The sequence below is a fragment of the Toxorhynchites rutilus genome, chromosome 3, assembly GCF_029784135.1.
Source record: "Toxorhynchites rutilus septentrionalis strain SRP chromosome 3, ASM2978413v1, whole genome shotgun sequence".
In the NCBI taxonomy this organism is placed as follows: domain Eukaryota; kingdom Metazoa; phylum Arthropoda; class Insecta; order Diptera; family Culicidae; genus Toxorhynchites; species Toxorhynchites rutilus.
The window spans coordinates 251,198,691-251,219,253 of NC_073746.1; the positions used below are offsets into that span (position 1 = coordinate 251,198,691).

A 20,563-nucleotide genomic window follows, 5' to 3' on the forward strand; every position below is an offset into this window, starting at 1 on the left:
TACATTGTTTGAAATAAAAAGTATTGTTTTCTAACCAACAAAGACCAATTTTCTTTAGATATTTTGTAAACTCATTCCATAAAAAATAATGAAACAACATTTTGCAACAATTAACTATCCTATAACGTAAACATCAATTTCTTCTCTTAAGCCGCAACTGAATACCAAAAGTTGGCCTGAGAATCATTTCCCCAACAAAAGATTCTTCCTGTTCCTGTTCCGGGGGAAGGACTTGAAAATGTCGCAACACTTTACTGACCAGACTTTTTATTTCGGCCATCGCAAACTTCTGTCCTATACAATTGCGTGGTCCCGCACTGAATGGAATGTAGCGATACGGATTGTTTTTTTCCGCAGATGTTTCCACACTGAACCTCTCCGGTCGAAATTCGAGAGGATCCTCGAAATATTCGGGATCACGGCCCATGAAAAATGGCATTATAACGAGACTCGCTCCAGCTGGAAACATTTTTCCTTCTAAAAAAAGTAAATGCAAAATGTTACTGGGGTTAAGTGGCAAATCAAACGCAATACCGATCTCATTATTTTCTAGCATCTTCCTCCCGAAGAATGGAACCGAAGGATACAGACGAAGGGTCTCCTTGACTACTAAATCCAAGTAATGCAACTCATTCAACATAGAGAGTGTCACCGACTGTTGTAGATCATCGCCGATTATAGCGATAATTTCATCGTATACCTTCCGTTGAACATCTTGATGCTTTGCGAGCCTGTAAAGCAGGAAGCTAATGGCGGAGGTCGTAGTATCGTGTCCTTCAAACATAAATGTATCAACTTCCTCGCGAATTTCTACATCAGTCAGCGGTCGCCCATCGACCGTGGTCTGCAATAGCATGTCCAAGAACGCAATTTTCCTGCGGATTCCTACGTCATTCTCTTTATCCTGCACGAAGGAACCATTGACGAGCTCACGTCGTCTCGATTGGATAACGTTATTGGTGTGTCCATGAAGAATCCTGAGGGCTTCGTCTTGTCTTTTTTTGTACGGGGATACCTTGAACGGGATGTTGTATCGAGCCATGACGTCGTACGTGCGTACATGAATAATATACGTTATTCTGGAAAAGAAAATTGTGCATTATTTCGAACCAACTGGGAAAGCTGATACTTATACTCTTTGACAGCCTTAACGTAGTCAGAATCAGAGTTAGTCTGGGCGTACACTTTAGTTCCCATAGCAGACTCTATAAAAATATAATACACATTCAGTAAATTTCTATGTTAGCTAACGCTAATCTCTCACCACAAATTACATCCAGTGCACACAGCGTGACAAGTGGAAAAACATCAAAACTACGTCCACTGGCCGCTCTGGGTCCGAGTTGTTCGATGAAGATACTGCTTTGATGGTCGAAAATCTCCACGAACTGTTCCAAAATTTTGAAATGGAACGTCGGCGTTATAATCTTTCGATGGGAGTGCCATTTCCGGTTGCTACTGGTGAGTAATCCTTCGCCCAGCCAGGGTCGGATAAAATCGTACTCGCCCGACTTTTCAATGTATTTTGGACTGCTAAGGATGGCCTGAGGAAGGAAGATGGGTTTATTAGGTGTCTAGTGTTTTGCATAAATCTTGTAACGTTTGTGAAGTATGCGGACGAAGGATTTCGTGATAATTTTGCTGACTATTCCTAACTCTAAATCCAGATTACACATTATAAATTCCAAACTACAGATTTCAAATATCTGATAATGATGCCAGATTTATTTCTATATGTGTATTACAGTTTCTAAGTTACGTCTTGAATTTTCTTAGATGCAAATCTCATATTAAAAGGTCATATTCAAATTCTAGGACCAAGATGTTTTTTATCACAGATTAAAGATGCGGTTTCTAGCTTCCTAAATGTTAAGCCCTGGTTCGAATTATTGATCCACATTCCATGATACACTAAAATCAAATTCTTAACTCAGATCTCAGATTCCAGATATTATATTCAGATTACTTATTGAGATTAAAGAATACAGTTTACAAATCATAAAATATTAGTATATACCGTTCTGAATCATTTTTCGAACACTCTGTAATAATAACTTGAAATGCTTAATGTTCTGATGATATAACTATAAAATTAATATCACAATTGATTCTTTAGAGTAAACCTTTAGTTATATCATGAGGGCATCAAGCAGTTCAATTTATTATTACAGAGTGTCCGAAATATGCTTCGGAACAGTATTCAAGATTCACATTCACGATGTCATAACGGATTTCAAATTCCATCTTCGAAAATCTTTATGCCTTCACTATCGATCTAAGCTTCAGAAACCCCCTATCTAGAACTAGAATAAAGGTTGAAGTGAAGGTGTTATGAATTCAGATAACCATTGCAGTTGGCAAAGCCTGGCTCCAAATAGGGTTTTAGGTATGAGTCCCAGTTTCAGATTTCATTTACAGATTCTACATCCCATATTCCAAATCCAAACAATGGTCTCATTTACCAGTTACTGGTATCAAATTTAAATCACAAATTTCTAATTCATAGTTGGACAAACAAACTGCAATTTCCAACCTTCAAGTGTTGAATGAATCAATAGCACAATTTCATCTGTATCTCCATTTGGAATAAACAACAACAAAAAATTGCTGCACCAAAATGTTAGAGATAAGACTGAAGAGTACGGTCAGTTCTGCCAGAATCTTGAAACAATCGAACGGTAATGGGACAGTTTAACACAAACCAATAAGGGTTGGAACAATAAAAATCTGGTCAACTCAAATTTGACTTTTGACTTTGAGACCATGAAAACTATAAAAAAACAAATACAATCAATAATAACGAAAACATGATTCAAACTTTCTGCAGCTGTAGTATTTTTTCAAAAAAGACAAGCTAATTGGTTTTAATTTGATATGTCGATCATCTGAATCGGTCTAGTAGTTCAAAAGTTATGAATTTTTGAAAAAAGCCATTTTTGGCAAAAATGCGAAAAAATGGAAAAAATGGAATGGATTCGGACCACTCTAAAATAGAAATGGTCAAAATACGGGTCTAATGTTTTGCGATAAAGAACAAAACTACCACTTTTCACGAAAATCTGAGAGCCACTATATCGGTTTGGCATGGAATGGCTGTTTATGTAACTACTTTTTTTTATTTACAAAAAAAAATATATCTAAATATCTAAATATATGTTTTTTATTTATTTAATTATTTTTTCATATAAAATAGAAGTCATGTAGAAAATTTTAAAAATGGGTACAAGATGATTAAACTATTTTTGACAAACTTTGTGTAACATCGAATTTTTATGAATTTTCGGAACTTCGAATTTTTGTTTGTTAACAATCATTTTTAGCCACAAATTATGAATCCTGATATGATTAAAAATAAAAAAGTTCTTTATCAATCTCCTTCAAACTGTAGCCATTCTCGACATATTTGAAAAAAACATTTCTAATTTATTGTCTTTTTTGATTTTATTTTTTTGAAATTTATATATGTATTTTTGATTTTTTTTAATTTTTTTAATATAAAAAAGAAGTAATTTAGAAAATTTAAAAAATGGGTACAGGATGGTAAAACTGTTTTTGACGAACTTTGTGGAACATCGAATTTTTATGAATTCTCGAAACTTCCAATTTTTGCATGTTAACAAACATTTTTAGCCACAAATTATGAATTCTGATGTGATTTAAAACAAAAAAGCTCTTTATCAATCTCCTTCTATATGCAGCCATTCTCGAGATATTTAAAAAATATTTCTAATTTATTGTCTTTTTGATAGTAAATAGACTCTTTTAATATGTTTGTCGTGTTATATCACCATTTTCATGAATTTTTATGAATTTGCTTATAATTTTCAACAACTTTTCCGAATACATCATTATGGTAAAATATATATATTTAGGAGTTACGTTGAACAATTTTATAATTTTTTTTCTCAGTGTATATTTTTTTTCACGTTTGAATATCAATACTCTATAACTCTTTTTAAGACACTATACCGGAAGGACTCATACTTTTTGAGATATTAATTACCAAATATTTCTCTCACTAAAATCGATACGCCCTTTTAAAATATTACACTTGAGTCAAAAAATTACCAAATGCGGTGGAAAACTCATATTTCCTCCAACCCAAACGGAATACAAACTTTCGTTCGAATCAAAGATACTCATGTTTTGTTATTTGTCGTTTTCATTTGGAATTGCTGTAAAATTTATGACGATGTTCCAACGAAGATAGAATGACGGGCCGAGTTCCTGCAGAAAAGCTGCTGAGTGCATGAGCACATCCTCCTCCCGAAAAAAGTGATAATAAGTGATAAACTTCAATTTCATCGTTTCATGTACTTCAACATGATACCGTTGAAAACAGTCTCTTTTAAACAAAAACACAGTTGAAAGATGGGATATTCATATCTGATAGTGCTGCATCGCAATACAACAAATAAAACAAATTGTAAAAAAATTGTATTGCCGATCATCTTTTGAATTTTCCTTCGAAATTCGAGATTACGTATTCTGCTTAGTCCATTATTTTAGAATATCAAAAGACTCACGATACTTTAATTGCTCAATCATGAACGTGTTTCATGAAACATTAATTAGACTGTGAGCTACGGATCTCGAAGGAAGATAATAAAATCCGAACAACGTGTCGAACCAAGGTTAATTGCATGTTGACTCATTAAAAAAAGTCGTAAACTCGCCTTTAACAATATCCCCATCTTTTGTACGCAGATTGGAGCAACTACGCATCGAAAAATTGAGAGTTATTTGCACTTATCCTCCATTTATCTTTCAAGCAGTTTTTGGATTTTTGGAGATGACCGAATGGTATGTGCGCATCGAAAAATCGCATAACTTTACTTTGATTTCAAGTCACAGATTCACATTTTTATTCTTAAATCATTTGGTTTTATTCCATTTCACAGACAACAATTGGCGTTTTGCCATCATGCAATTATTTTTTTTCATTCAATATCCGAAATGACGACGTCAAAAAACCTATAGTTATGTTTATAACTACATGTTTCTTCACACAAATTAATAGAAACCAAATCGATGGTCGTCGAAGTCCTTTTGTCACCCTGATTAGCTCGGGTACTGTTTCAACTATTCCAGCGACTTGAAAATTTAAATCTGACCAATTCGAATTTCTGTTGGTTAGTTCAAAAAAAAAGATTGACGTGAATAATATAGCTTTTCCTTTCATCGAATGTTTTTCACTTTCCGTACTACCGTTACAGTCAATTCGGCTATTCTAATTACCGTACAGATAAAATTTTCCGTTAATTCAATTTTATATACATTTATATTTGTATATATTTCTGTATATGACTTATTTGATACTCTATGCATGCTCCGTACCGTACGTTTAAGCTTTATAATCAAATACCGATCTTTTTTAATCTTGATGAAAAAAATTAATAATATTTCCCACCGATCCCTGCATAAGTAAAGAATTAATTCATTTCATACAATGACCTTCAAATGTAAATACGATGTAATTGTAGCGTTTCACACGATCGACCGGTTTGAAAATGCACATTTGTTATCATTTAATCTATAATGAGTGAGTGTTTCCATAGTCCAGAAACGGTAATTAGTGTTACATCAACAGCATACCTAAACTATAAATAAACCCAATCTGCGAAAAAATAACATACGCACTACGTTTTCATACGCATTTTGATTATCAATGCAATTGTAATTGTTTCAATGTCAGCGAACTAATCTTAATATGTCTCGGTCACTGATTCTGAAGCGAATCAACTGCGGTTCTGGTATACTAGAATAGAACTGAAAACAAAACAGTATGAACATTCACTTCAACAAACCCGTTTGCACATCGATCTTGCGTCGCGGTTTATTACTGGCCAAAACACAAGTGCCGCCTGTACGTCACTAGTTTTACTAGTGTACATTAAAAGTTCGTCGAGTTCATCCACACCTTTATACGTGGTTACCTTCCGCACATCCACAGCTCATGCACTACCATAAGGAAGATTTCATTACCTCGGCGACCTTGGCGTCCGTTATCACGATCAGGAGCTCCGGACCCAGCCATAGCCGGAAGCACTTTCCCGCTTGCTTGACCGTATCCTCAATGGCTCGAAAAAAGGCTGCGAAAAGAGAGACATGAAGATATTGAATTACAATTCACTCAATTCACTGTTAAAGCCGAATACGTTCGAAAAGCACGGGATAATAAAAAAAAACGGTGCAATAAACCAAGCCCTCAATAAAAAGAATGCAATTACTCATCGTAGTCACTCAACAAGTAAGTGACTTTACAGTTTAGGATGTTCGTTTATTTTTTTTCTGTGGAATAATTAACGATGATGAGGAACATATCAGATAGTGGAGGAACTGCTTGTTGACGATTGCGTCTAATAAAATGTTTTTGGATGCAGTCTCGGGAATAATTTTCCTAATTGTACCCCGTTGGTTAACCGATAAACACTTGCAATAGAGTTGTAATGTAAATAAAATATATGTATTACCTCTTGAAAACCAATGAAACTATTAATAGTGATCTGCTCTAAACACGACCAAAAAATAACTCAAAGTTATTTTTCTTGACGATAATCCCCCCACACGCCACAAAGCAAAACCAACTAAGGAGCTAATCCATTGGAATCAACTGTCGCCTGGGGCTCATTCATCAGGCTTGGCTCATTCCGATTACCATTAGTTTTCCTCGATTGAACACGCACTCGCGGAGCAGCACTTCAATTCTTACGAAAATGTCCTAAAATAGCTCGATGACTAGTTTTGCTGAAAAATAACGAATATTTTTTGCGTACTTTCAGATACGTCTTACTCACAAGAATTGGCTCTAACAGAATACTAATAATCTATGGGAAGGTGGGGGTAAAACGGACATGTTAAGAAGAAGTTCAATTATATCTTTGGAAACTCATGTTTCCCAAAACTTTGATGCAGTTTCTTGCAATTCAATATACTGTTCTTCTACCTAAATGGCCAACTATTTTACAAAGTGTTTTTCTATGTTTTTTTTTACTGAAATTAAAACAGACCGAGAAGTACAACAATTTTTTCGATGCGGATAATATGCACATTTTGGGGGGGTAATATGGACAGGTTTGTAATATATGAAGCGTAAAGGTTTATCGATCGCGAGAGGAATAATTTTATTCAACCAAGGTCTGAGCTCATCACGAATGTCCGTTAAATGATTCAAAAACTGAATTAATCCACCTAGAAATGGTATCGTGCTTTTCAGCAGTACAAACGGACAGACCCTCAACTCTTTTGCTTTTGGTTCCAGTCAGCTTCTAAACAGTCCTCATTTGGTGATTTGATTACCGTTTATAGACGCAGGGCATTCGTTAGAAATAGATTAAATAGACTTTTCACAGTTTATCTCCCACTGGCATCTGTCCGTTTTACCCCACCAGTACAATTATTTCAATAATTTAAATTTTCCACTCAAAAATAAAATTACTTTTCCGTATACAGGTCGGACTCGATTATATACAGTTTGAAAAAAAATATTTTTTTTTATATTTCCAATATGACTTATTTCAAGAAAAAGTGCAACCCTTCAGCGTTAAGGTGAGCTATTACATCTACAGTGTGATAAAAATCGTGATTTTTGAAGAGGTTGCTTTAATTTTCACCAGGAATTGTTTATATCAATATTGCAGCCAAATTAAGAAGTATAGAAGATGGGTGTCATAGAACAAATTGTAGAGCGGTAGAAGAGCTTCAATTTAATTGATAGAAACAATCAAGTTTAATATATTTTTTAGGATAAAATTAATAATAACACATTAAATATTATTAACTTTTAAGTTTTTCACTTCCAAAATGTTATTAGAATCCACTAATTTAGATGTTCCACTACTATATCCTGTACTAAATGTTCTCATCTTGCAAGTGAAAGCAACACTATCGTCTACCGTAGCGTACTTTTCAATGTAGAGCCAGTTTGAGACAACAGAATCCGAAAAAAAAAATTCAAGTTCTATAACTATAACTGTCATTGTTGAAATTCGAACATTTGCACAGTAGGATTTTTTTTCATCAAATATGATCGTCTATCACCTCCTGAGAGAATTCGGAGAGAATCTGGATAAATCTATTTTTTCATGTGAGAAAGGTGTTTTCTGACTTTAAGGGGATAAATCAAAAACCAAATTATTCTTTTTTATTCAAAATACGAATAATACATACATGAAAAACGAATAAGAAAAAAAAATTTTGACTCGATTATATACAGTGAAAAGAAATCGAAGACTGTATATAATCGAGTCTGTACTGTATACCTAATATCGCTTCTCTGTTATATTAATATATATTGATATTAAACCACTCAAAATGCTTAATATCAAAGTAGCTAAAATTACATCCACACGCGGAATCATGTATGATATCCGGCTTTTGCTTTCCTTTTCCACTTTTGATCAGTATTCATTGTCATAGGGTGGTTTGAATATTATAGAACAACATGTAGAAGGTGTTCTCATTGACGGAAATCTGAAATTCAAAATGTAACTGTATAAACCAACCACCTGTCCATATTACCCCCACTGTCCGTATTACCCGCGGTTCCCCTACATCTATTAGACACGCTCTAGTTGAGCTGCGCTATACTGCTCACGCAAATGGTTTTACTTATTTGCTTCTGAAGAAGAATTGTGCTTGTGAGACATCCGCAAATTACCAGGGAGATGTGGAAAATTGATAGCTACACTTTGAAAAAAAATGAAATGTTTCTAATGATTATGATCCTGGTCTACTATCACATATTCGGGATGTGGCATTGAGTAATCGAGAATAGATAGATCCAGATTCGAATCGGTGATTTGATCAAATTATTGAAGCTTCTTCTTGAATGGCGTTAACGTTCCCTGTGGAACTTTTGCCGTCTCAACGTATGCATTAACTAGCGTCATTTATTAATACTTTAGCTGAGATTTCTAAAGCCAAATAACACGCCTTGAATGTATTCCGAGGGGCAAGCTCTAGAATACGCGTGACCACATTTCTTTGACGAAAAAATCCCCCGGCCAGAACGGGAATCGAACCCGGCATGATAATGTGAGACGCTAACCACTCGGCCACGGGTGCACCATTATTGAAGCTTAGATCCTTTAGAAATGGGACAGTGTCGGATGCGCTTATGTTTTGACGATTTCTATCAAAAAACTTTCCAAGAATGAAACAAAGGTAATTTGCAGTTTGTTTTTAATATTTTCAATTAACCTGACGAAGTTTTTTTTTGAACGGATTATATTTTGCAAACTACTTAATTTTTTAAATTATCTTTTTTTTTTAATTTGTATTTATGTCCTCTCTATTATGTCCGTCATGATCCTGACGATGATGGACTATTTTATTTTTATTTTGTTGTTTTATATTATATTAGTTAAAAAAAAATAAAAGTAGTCTACATAAGTTTGAGCGTCGCGCGCGTAACACAGATATAAAGGATATTAAATTGAAAGTTTTCTAAATGCCGGTCTAGAAATATTTCGTTAAGGAAATTTTCTCGATTTCTCTGGATGAGGATATTCATAGTCAATCTAATACAAGGCTGGCGGTTGGGCTTGTGCTCTGGTGGACCACTCGGCTGCAAGGGCCTCGTCGGGATCATATCGGCTCTGTTGCGGACATGACCGAGTATTGGCTTGTCATTTGACATTGCAATTTTTTTTTAACTTATATCTGTAAATAAAATCAGTTCGTTTTTTTTTTTTTTGCCTAACTGATTTCAATGCTGAAAAAAATTACTAAATTTTCTTTTAGATAACTCGTCTTGCTCAAATCTCTGTAGGGGAAGGAGGCGGGACCATCATCATCATCATCAATAACATCATTTACCGGGAAACCCCTGATATAAATCATTAACCACTTGGATGCGAGCTTTAATTCGTATTATTATCAACTCTTACCACAAAGTGGACATCTTTAATCGTCGACGAAGCAGAAGTCTTCCGAGATTAAACAACCGGACACAATATTCAAACACCTGGAAAGTTGTTGTGTTGTGAGTGAGCTTGTTAGGGAAATAAAAATGTAAGTCCAACGCACTATACGGAAAAATACCACATCTCTTAATATTCTCATTCCTCGGTTCCTAAGTTACATTTCATCGATGGTTCACAATTAAATTGGTGAATGAGAACAAAAATACTGACTAATACGCCAGCTTCCACAACTGAAAAAAACTCTATTTTTATTATGCGATTTTATTAAGTTGTCCGGATTTTTTTATAATTCGTTTATTTTTACAGGCTCAGTTACATAAGTTTTAAGACAAAACGGTGACATATTCTCTTCAGGAAAAGGAGGAGATATAAGGATATTCTAACAATGTTGATGATTAAACTAAATTCTTAAAACTTATCTTTTATGTAATATGTATTTACATTTAAACTTACTCAACTGTTTACAGCGAGGGAATCATTTACTCGCAAAAGAAGAAAAGGAGAAAACTTATGCCCCCAGAAATGTTGTCCTAAAGGATTTTTGATACTTGATTCCGTTGGAAAGTTACAGCCCAAAGTATGAAGTCACCTCAAGGGATATAGTATTTCTGTACGAATTTTCAAACGCGTTTTTCTCGAAATCATGTTTTTTCAACTGGTGGTATCTTAGGATCTACTCGACCGATTTGGTTGAATTTTTTATCAGTATGTAAAAATGAATTATCTAAAGCGTTACATAGCCGTTTCTTTATAACAAATTTTTTCGATTTTTTATGAGCTTCTAAACAGCGATTTTTCATGAAAAATAACTCAATTTTATCAAAACTGTCCGCCATTTTTTTCGACCTTCCAGACATGCTACTCCCGAACACGAGTTATTTCTAGATCCATCCGTAACAGACGAAACGCGAAACACGAGAAAACTCGTGAGCGGTCCTTAATATGTTAATAGACAACTTGTATACTTAATTACCTCACTATCATTGTTTGGCATCACAGAATGTTCATTTGCATATTTACTCAGGCTACAATTATGATCTACGATTCTGTTTTAGTCTCGTAGTGCGTAAAGATCAATACACGAAATAGTGGTGCTGTAATGACTGGTACCTGATATGTTTCTGTTATTACGCGTTTTGTACATTTTCTGCTTTATTAAAACGTTTCGTTACAACAAAGCCATTCAACTAAAACAGTTCTACTTATTTTTTTTATTTTATATTTTATATATTTTTTATTTATATTTTACTATTTTCTAATTTCCAGAGCTATGTTTGACCTCGGTTGGAATGAGTCATCCACAAAATTAACACCAATTTCGCATGAAATGAAATTTATTCTATTCAGAATTCGGTTGCACAAAATTTTCAATTTCTCCACCAAGAAATAAAGAACAAAATATGGTAAAAATATATGTTTGTATGTTTTTATTTAGCCTTGACAAAAAAATACAAGAAAAAAATATTCTTCTGCTTTTCTCATGAACTTTCGATTTTTTACTTAGTGTCATAATCAACCGTATCTGCCATCTTTTTCCACAATTTTCTCATTTCGAATGGTGTTTTTATTGTTTTGCCATACTTTTTCAATTTACGATTGACGTTTGCCAAATTCGATGGGACGAAAATATTGATATTTTTTTTCAATAAATATAAATGGCTGCAATGACAGCTGCCTATCTTCACAGGTGATCGAATGAACGGCAAAATTAATTTGAAGACACGTCTCCTTATAAAGTTGTTTATTCACAGTTGCTCTAGTGACGAAAACTTTTGTTTTCTATCCACAACAACAGATGCTTGCCAAAACATTAACTTGCGAGCGCATTTATATGCAAAGACAAATTTTAACTTACCCGAAGAATCCACCTTACGTTTAGCAATGTAATATTTTTGAACCGGAATTGATCCGAAGTTCATATTTGCATAAAGTCTAGTTCTGTTTTGAGATATCAAACATTTTAATATTAAAATTCAATTTTTGAGTAAGATTTTTCAAAATATTCAAAATATTTTTTTTCATAAAAAGTTCATTAATTTTCCAACAACTTTGTCAAACAACATATTTTAATCAGACATCTGGATTTCGAGTTACGATTTCTTGAAAGAAAGGTCGTGATTTAAATTGTTTAGGGGAAGCGAGGGTAAGCCCGCCACTGAGGATAAGACCGGCACCCCCTGAGTTTTACTAGAAAACTCTGATTAACTACGTTTTTGAATACTATACATGTTAGTATTTATTATTTTAGACGTTTTCAATCACATCGAACCCAACATGATCCGTCAATTGTAAAAATATTAATCAAAACAAACTCGAATGCCGATGATATGTAGCCGGATGTAATTTTCCGTCAGTGAAGTTTAAGCTTTTATTGTTCAACGCGGTTTCAAATTCTTTTCCGTTGCTCTACAATTTGTCCCCTGTATTGTTAGCAATCACTGGGATTCGAGTTGAGGTAAATTAAAGCAATAAGTTAATAGAAATAGTCTTCTTGAAAAAATATGTGCTGTCGGGGTAAGTCCGTCACCCTTTGAGTGGGGGATCCCGGCATGGTTTGCGTTTAGTTGAAGGTTTCTAAGACATATTTTCCATCAATTTCAGATGCCTCGCAGCTACCAAAGGAAAACGAATCGAGGGAGTTGGTCCCAGGAGAACCTCACCCTTGCAAAAGAGGCTATTGCTTGTGGAGTTTCTATCAAACGTGCTTTCACGACTTTTGGAATACCCAGGTCTACATTACATGATCACGTTTTTCAGAAGGTGGTAAGCGCAAAACTAGGACCAAGAAAGACCCTATTTACGGTGGAGCAGGAAGCGGAGATCATGCAGCACCTACTTGACCTAGAAAACCGATTTTATGGCATCACGAAGATTGACGTACGGAAGCTAGCTTTCGAGCTTGCTGAAAGAAATGGAATCGCTTGTTCGTAAGTTGTTTTTTTATGAATTGAACTACTGATGTAAATTTAATGTTGGATTTAACCTATTCGATAAAACTAAATGAACTTCATCATTGAACGAAAAATAATGGCTATATGGTCATAACGAAAATAATAAACTAATTACAAATAAACATAATTTAATTAGTTTTATTGCCATCATAATCACAAAAACCTGAAATAATTTACCTACAGTCATGAACTCAAACTTCTCTGTGATTTCAAGTCGAATCCTAGTGTGATTAAATCGTCGTATGACGGATATTGATTTAAGTAAGACGAAAAACTGACCACCGGTAAGTGTTCAATGTGGTCCTAGATTCCATTAAACTTGTAATTGAATTGTGGTGTGGTTTGGTGATTTCTTCTCCATATTCCATGTTCATCGGAACTTGTTCCGACCATATCTCCGGAATCGGTTGAACGATCCGAATCATACTCGACAGCGACATTTAGAATTAGAATACCTTCTATTTGCCGACTGTCACATTCAAACTGGTTCATCTGTTGCCAAGTATATATATTGAGAAATTGAGATGACGGTCTTACCCCGTAGGGTACCGGTGTTACCCCCATGGGGTGCCGGTTTCACCCGCACTGGTTGATGAGCTTCATTTTTATGGCAGTTTTTTAAATTGACTATTACTTGAGAAAATTACCGTTTAAATGTACTGATATTCCTTATATCTCATGGCAAACGAACTAGACAATGATTCTGTGGAGGAAACATATCAATATATGCCCGCAGATCTCACAAAACAATACTTTTCCTTAGGGGGTCGGGCATACCCCCCATTCCCCTATATGATAACGAAACCATCACAAATACCAAGTTAGAAAATTCACGACCAAACTGTAAACATAATTTTTTTGACGAAAGTTATTAGTGTAGTTTTTATTATTGGCGCTTAAGAAACTCCAATGTTCAAGAAACATTCTATTCCCATCTTCCGTTTTCCGGGAAATGTTTGTTAAAAAAAATCGACATTGGCAGATTTCAGCCATCTTCGATAAGCATGTGTGCATTACTTATTAGCCAACCCTCGTAAATTGAAATTCAAACAAATTCTTTGAGTCATTTTATATCCTAAAACATAAATCAATAACTTAATCAATAACTTTGCGGATGCTCTTACTTTCACATCATTCTCACTAACATAATTTTGAAAATTAAAACTCATTATGATTTTCTCATTTCTTGAAATATTCTAGTTTAATGGAATTATCTAGCACTGTCTTGATATGCCTTGAACATTTGAGTGTACTGAAAAATATTCGGGATTTCCACTATGGAAAAAGCTTATTAAACAGATGAGTAGAACTTTGTATCAGATGAAATTTGGGGCAACACGCGATATGCATGAATAAATTATTTAAACAATCCTTGACAATCAGAATGTTAGTGGCCGGAGATTTTTCGTCATAGAAAATGGATATCACGAAACGTGTCCAGTTTTTCGACGAGTCCTAGAACGATTGAATGTTCAAGCTACCTGAAAAAATTATCTATCTTTTGGTAAAAACAACAATGTTCAAAGACCAGGAAATGTCACTGGCAGTTATAATTATTCCGTCTTCATACACAATGTGTTAATCAAGATCCGGAATTGAATCGATGCCAAACTTGTTTAATAAAAGGCTCGATGGCTTTAATTTGATATGTCGGTCATCTGAATCGGTTCAGTGGTCCAAAAGTTATGAATTTTTGAAAAAAAAAAGTCATTTTAGGAAAAAGTGGAAAAATTGATTTTTCGGACCACCCTAAAACGGATATGGGCACCCTAACAAAAAAAATTAAAAGAAATACGGGTCTAATGTTTTGGGATAAAGAACAAAATTGTCATTTTTGACGAAAAATCTGAGAACCACTATATCGGTTTGGCATGGAATGGCTGTATATAAAAATGTTCTGTTCGTTTGTGGATGCTTTAAAAACTCGAAAAGTTCGAAACCGATTGAGCTCAAAGTTGGCCACAATATACAATTAATTTCAAGAAATGTTGTCACGAAATAAGAAATTGAAAAAATTGGAGATAAAATGGTTTTATATCGCCATAGTGCATTTCTGAAATTGAGCTTCTAATGAAAATCGACTATTCCGTACTAAACATGTGTTCTATGTAATGGAAACATATTTTTTTCAAGTGTTTGACAAATTCGTGAACTGAAATTGTATTGAAATTAATTTAAATGTATCTATTTTCCTCATATATAAAAATGTTCTGTGTACGCGTCAAAAACTCGAAAAGTTCGGAACCGATTGAGTTCAAATTATGATACAATATACAAAACTACCAAACGCATCTAGGATTGTTGTTCCAACATGAAAAATAGATAAATTCAACTCGACCATGCAACCACAATGTGCCACAGCAAAGCGTGACAGGGTACAGATAGTTATATATTAATTTTTGGTGATCAGAATTCTTCGAATCATAATCCGGAAAGTTGGGCTCTTCTATACGATAATGTACCAAGCCGAACGCCATTTCTCAAATCTGAGCTAGATCACGCATTTAAATCGCTGTCAAATCGATGTGTATTGAAGCTAGTGTAAGCTACTTTAAGTAAGAAAAAATTAACAAATTGTTTATAAATTAATCTGACTTTGTCTTAATGAAATTGAAACTTAAAAATGAAACATTAAAACATTAAAACACAACAAAACACATGTGCTTAATCATCGGAATTCACAATTTTGTTTTTGAACCGTGATTGTAGTTCTCAAAAATCAAAAAACAACTCTATTGGCGAAAACGTACGGATCATTCCCGAAATCGGGTCATGTTGTCCAAACGACGAACGATATGGAAGCGGTTGCAGCAAATACGATGATCGTAGAATTCTGCTGGGAGTGCAAAAGTTCACCTTCTCGAATAAGTAAGGCGCACCAATTTCACCAGACAGAAGTTTGGCAACAGATTTTGCTTGTTGAATGCGCCTTCGTCTTTCAAGTGCATCCTACTACAGACACCTGTGCGCTCTACGAATAAAACATTTTTGGGTCCGTTCAATCCTGATGCTCAATATTTGCTGATATGGGATCCATACTACCGATGCAGTTTCGAGAATCAGCCAAACAAGAGAGCAGTAGGGTGATTTCAGGCAGTATGGTACAGTGAAGTCCCTAGAGATTCTTGATATGAACGGTGTTCATCGAAAGTGAGCTTATGGTCGAGAACTACGCTCAAGTCGTTGACCTAATTGACCTTCTCTAAAATCAAATCGTCGATCGTGTAGTTGAATACCGCTCTGAATCATATTTCGGACAACATCATATTTCGGACACTTTGTTCTATTATCATTAAATGCTTAATGCACTGATGATATAACTATAAAATTAATATCACAATTGCTTCTTTAGAGTAATCCCTTGGTTTCACTATCATTTCATATGAGAACTACATTTGAATTATAACATAATCGGCAAAAATCTGACAACACTACTCATTATCGTTTGTGTTTGACGTTTGCTTAGCGTGAGCACGTAGAATTTACCCGTTCATAAATATTTAAATTTCTCCCGTGTTTCATCAGTTCTCATCATCGTTAACAGTTTACTGCGATTGCTTGGTAAGTGTTTCGCAGTTAATTATAGAATATAATCAAGTGTAATGTAATTTTCGTCCAAAAAATTACAAAATAAAGTGTCCGAATTTAATCTGTCCGAAATTTGATTTAGTGTTTAATTCTTATTCGCTTCATTTGAAAAGCATTTTATTCGATGATTTTTTCATATTTTCAATCAAATAGGTACCAAAGTAGAAAGCTTAAAAGTATATTGACCTAATTGATTAAAAATATCAACCAAATAATACCTGTGCATAAAGTTTAGATCTGTTTTCTGCATCATATGCCTTAAGCGTCCGAAATATGATTCAGAACAGTATAACTGGCTGTTTTTTTAAAAGCTCATGATCACACACTTAGCGATGCTTATGGTTAATTTATTCAGACGGCACCAAACCGCAAACTAGTCAAGCAAGCTCTGTAGTCGATGGCAATCCCCAAGAGTTAATAACCAGATAGATCCTCAAGTCATCTACGTAGATCGACACACAGCCGGATGGTAGGATAAACGACACTTCCGAACAAACAGCAAACGGAGATTAAGTGTGAGACTGGAACTTAACATGAAACGTTCTTCCAGAAAATTATGACCTCACTCAGTTGTTGAATCCTTCAACAGCACCAAGACGGGATAGTTTTCTCAGCAGAATGCGGTGGTCAATTCGATCGAAAGCGGCTTTTATGTCGGTATCAATAGCAGAGTAACAATGAATTACCGCAAGTCTATTGGAAACTCCGGAACGCTCTGTGCTTCAGACGAAGCGGCTGCATCAGCGACAAACACTGAAGCAAAGTGTTTCACACACACATTTCACACATTTCAGGAACAGAGGACGACTTCCAATCATCCAAGAACATCTTAGATGGGATGTCTGTAGTTTTACGCTTGGAATTGACAAAATGCCAGAAACTTGTTGGATTCCTACGCAAATTTGTCTGCACACGAAATACGTATGATTTGTAAAGAGTAGCGTTAAGGTTGCGGTATACATTGCTAGCAAGTTGAAAGTTATACTTAATTTCAACAGTTCGTCGACAGCGCAGTTTGCGTTGACAGGAATTTTTGTCACGCTGTAGGACGGGAAGAAGTGTAGTGCTCCAAGCTACTCAGAAACTCATTGAATGCAGCGCAATTGATTTCAGCGTAGTTCAGCGATTGTTCACCTGTGTTAAGATCCTCAGCAGCCGACACTGCTTCACCCCTAGTCGATAATGACAGTACTAATGGAGGATGGTGCTGTGGCGACCCGGATTCGAAGATAATTATGTTAATGTCAGGTGCGCAAAACACCCATCCACTAGAGCAGCACTCGCCGCAAAGGTCAAAGATACTGAAGCAATTTGCTTGAAAGTTGATTTTCACTACCGATTCCTAAATTTGATAGACAACAGTATGTACTGGGGTCTTCGAAGCCACATCGGTTACGCGTTCGCTTACTAAGTGATCGCTCGTGAGTTCAAAACTCAGGGCCCTCAATTGGCGATATTTGTGTTGTTATAGAATAACTACGTCCAAGCAACAATCATCCTGGCTTCTCTCTATCCATATGCAAGCTCTGTTTGCAACAAGAAAAACATCGGGATGTTGAACTATTAATAGTTCACAACAATGGTCATATCAACTGTTCGTTCTACTGAACGATGGAATACAGAAGGAATACTCTTACGCCCAAATGGCTACTGTGCAATCCACAATTTATAGATACCACAAACATGTAGCATGTACACGATTAAATTCGGCTCTGTTAGAGCTATAATGGAAGAACTAAAACTAAAATGAGCCTAAATAAATAAACAAGTGGGATAAAAAAAACTATACAGTACTTTCAAAATCGATGTCGAAGTACAAACATAACAACACAGTTCCAGAAGAACTTCAAAGTTTAGGTTCAAAATGTTATACTTTTGTGGGAAAAGGACAAAAAGTACCTTAGTACTATGTGCAATCGATTAAGTACTGATATTGCTTTCAGTGCAATATTGTCTCTGAAATCATGCATATGTTTCCTCAATAACACTGTTTCCCAAAAGGAAGACACTTCTCAAACACTTTTTGTGGAGATTTTTTGTTTTCTAGCATGTAAGAGAGTAAACGTTTTTTTCACTGAAGAATATGGATCACTATTAAAATTCAAAGCGCACACATTCACCTTTACGTACCCACTTATTTCATCCACTCATTAAATATACTCGTAAAACCGCGATGCCACTGATCCAACTTTGAGACAAATGCGCACGATATGCACAATCCATTCCTTCTACCTAATAGATTTTATCATCTATCCGAAAGCTAACATATCGGAGCAAGCTTGCGATTCAGTGTTGTATCTGTACAATCTCGACTGAAGTCCTACACTCCTCTATAAGAGATGATACTGTGTAGTTCCGGAACGAACAAAATGGCGATCGTCAACAGTTTTGTATCGTTCGTTCGTTCATTGCATGCTTGATCACTTTTCATAGGCCACATTTGAAATTTTCCCGCTTCTATTTTATTCAACAACCGAACGTATTGTCGGTCTCATGAATTGTATATACCTCGTAATTTCAGAATATGGATATACCAACGATTTATTTCAAAATGACAAATAAATGATAGTTCCTCAACACTTTTCGGAAAAATGATTACAGATTTTGAATCGGAACACACGGAAACACTATTTGTATGCATTTTATTAACACTTCTGACCTCAACGGAGGTTCATTACGAGATTGCATGTTATATAAGAATCCACCTCACTATTTCCGATAACCTAATCACAATAGAATTTGGCTTACCAGGGGGAGTTTTATTAATGAATAACAGAGCATTTCCGATCAGCGGGTAACCCTTGGGTCCTCCAATTTTAGCTCCGTAATACAGTACATTGGAAAACTTTTGAAAGAGGAACACGCCGAGGCCAATGGCCACTATTGCCACAATGAAGACTAAGATCATTGCTCCCAGTTTCTGCCTGCTGGATGTCACTGACCTACTTCAACAGTTCTGATATAATATTTGGCATTCAAACACCCCTCACAAAGACACCACGCGGCCAATTACGCGCCTTTTTAAGTTCAAACTTGTCGCACCCGCTTAACTGTGATTATTTCACTCTAAGCAAACAACTCAACCGATCGGAAGCAACTGACTGTGCGACTCTGTCTGGAATGACTAATGAGGAGGATCGCTCTGTTAGTTTCTGTATGGAACGCGTTACATAGGGCACTGAAAAAGCACAAACTAGACGTTTAAATGTGTAAACCTCTAGTAAATAAGAAAGCGATTTCGCACCCAACACACCAGCGTTTATTAGAAATGGATTAGCTTGGTGTGCTTTGGAACTAAGTCTAGAACGCAGATAGATCGGTATTCGAGAATACGCGTATATACACAAACATTGAACTTGAAAATAGTTAATTGCTGTGCTATTGCATGAGAGAGGTCGTCGGGTTCTGTGTGCGCTGAGTACTGTATCCTTGTCGGAGCAGGTATCGTAGTGCCTGCGTCTAGTGCATGTTGTCGTCCCCGCTGCTAATGGGCGATCAAATCTGCACTAGCGATAACTGCAGCCGATTGTCTGGAACCTTTTATCAATCAATAATTGTGATAAAGATATGCTATAGATGTTCAAAAAAATCACATCTATAGTGAAATCAGTATATGATATTCCACCGGAGAGCAAACAACAACACATATTTAGTACCCAAAACAGTGTTTGCGAGGAGTCTGAATGCACTACTTTATTACAGGAAAAATCAGCGCCTAAGATACAAAGAATTATAGTGCAGACTTACGGCGAGCATGTTTTGTCCGTAACAAAATCGAGAGATTGTTTTAGACGCTTGGAATAGTGCTTTTTATATTGAAGCTGAAATATGGTGCGCCAGAGCACCAAATGTGTTTAGAAAACAACCGGCTCAAATCGAACGGAGCCAGCAAGGAAAATTGCTATCGACAACAATCGAAGTGTTCCAACCGATTGTTCCAATCGATGATAGGGGAAGTGGGGGCATAGTGGTCACCCTAAGGAATATGTCTATTTAATGTGTCCACATATAGCTGCAATTCCCGTTTTTCTAAGAATATTATAGTTCAACTTATTGTTGTTCAAGATAGATACGATACGGCTCAAGATACGGCTTTTA

The 20,563-nt window shown here is 35.5% G+C and overlaps 1 protein-coding gene across 1 annotated transcript; it reads right to left on the minus strand.

Annotated features, from left to right (window-relative positions):
* LOC129778710 (cytochrome P450 4d1-like) lies at positions 1-19,602 on the minus strand. Its single transcript, XM_055785781.1, has 6 exons — positions 19,214-19,602; positions 5,986-6,092; positions 1,265-1,544; positions 1,136-1,205; positions 535-1,079; positions 1-477 (listed from the first exon to the last, which is right to left on the minus strand). The coding sequence occupies exons 1-6, from the start codon at positions 19,371-19,373 to the stop codon at positions 134-136; spliced, it is 1,506 nt and encodes a 501-aa protein (XP_055641756.1). The 5' UTR covers positions 19,374-19,602; the 3' UTR covers positions 1-133.
* Positions 19,603-20,563: the final 961 nt, after the last annotated feature.

Coding starts and splice junctions, on each gene's coding strand:
- LOC129778710 (XM_055785781.1), bottom strand. CDS start 19,373: ATGATCTTAGTCTTCATTGTGGCAATAGTGGCCATTGGCCTCGGCGTG. Junction 1,206..1,264: donor TGCACTGGATGTAATTTGTG/GTGAGAGATTAG, acceptor ATATTTTTATAG/AGTCTGCTATGGGAACTAAA. Junction 1,080..1,135: donor TACGTTAAGGCTGTCAAAGA/GTATAAGTATCA, acceptor TTTCTTTTCCAG/AATAACGTATATTATTCATG.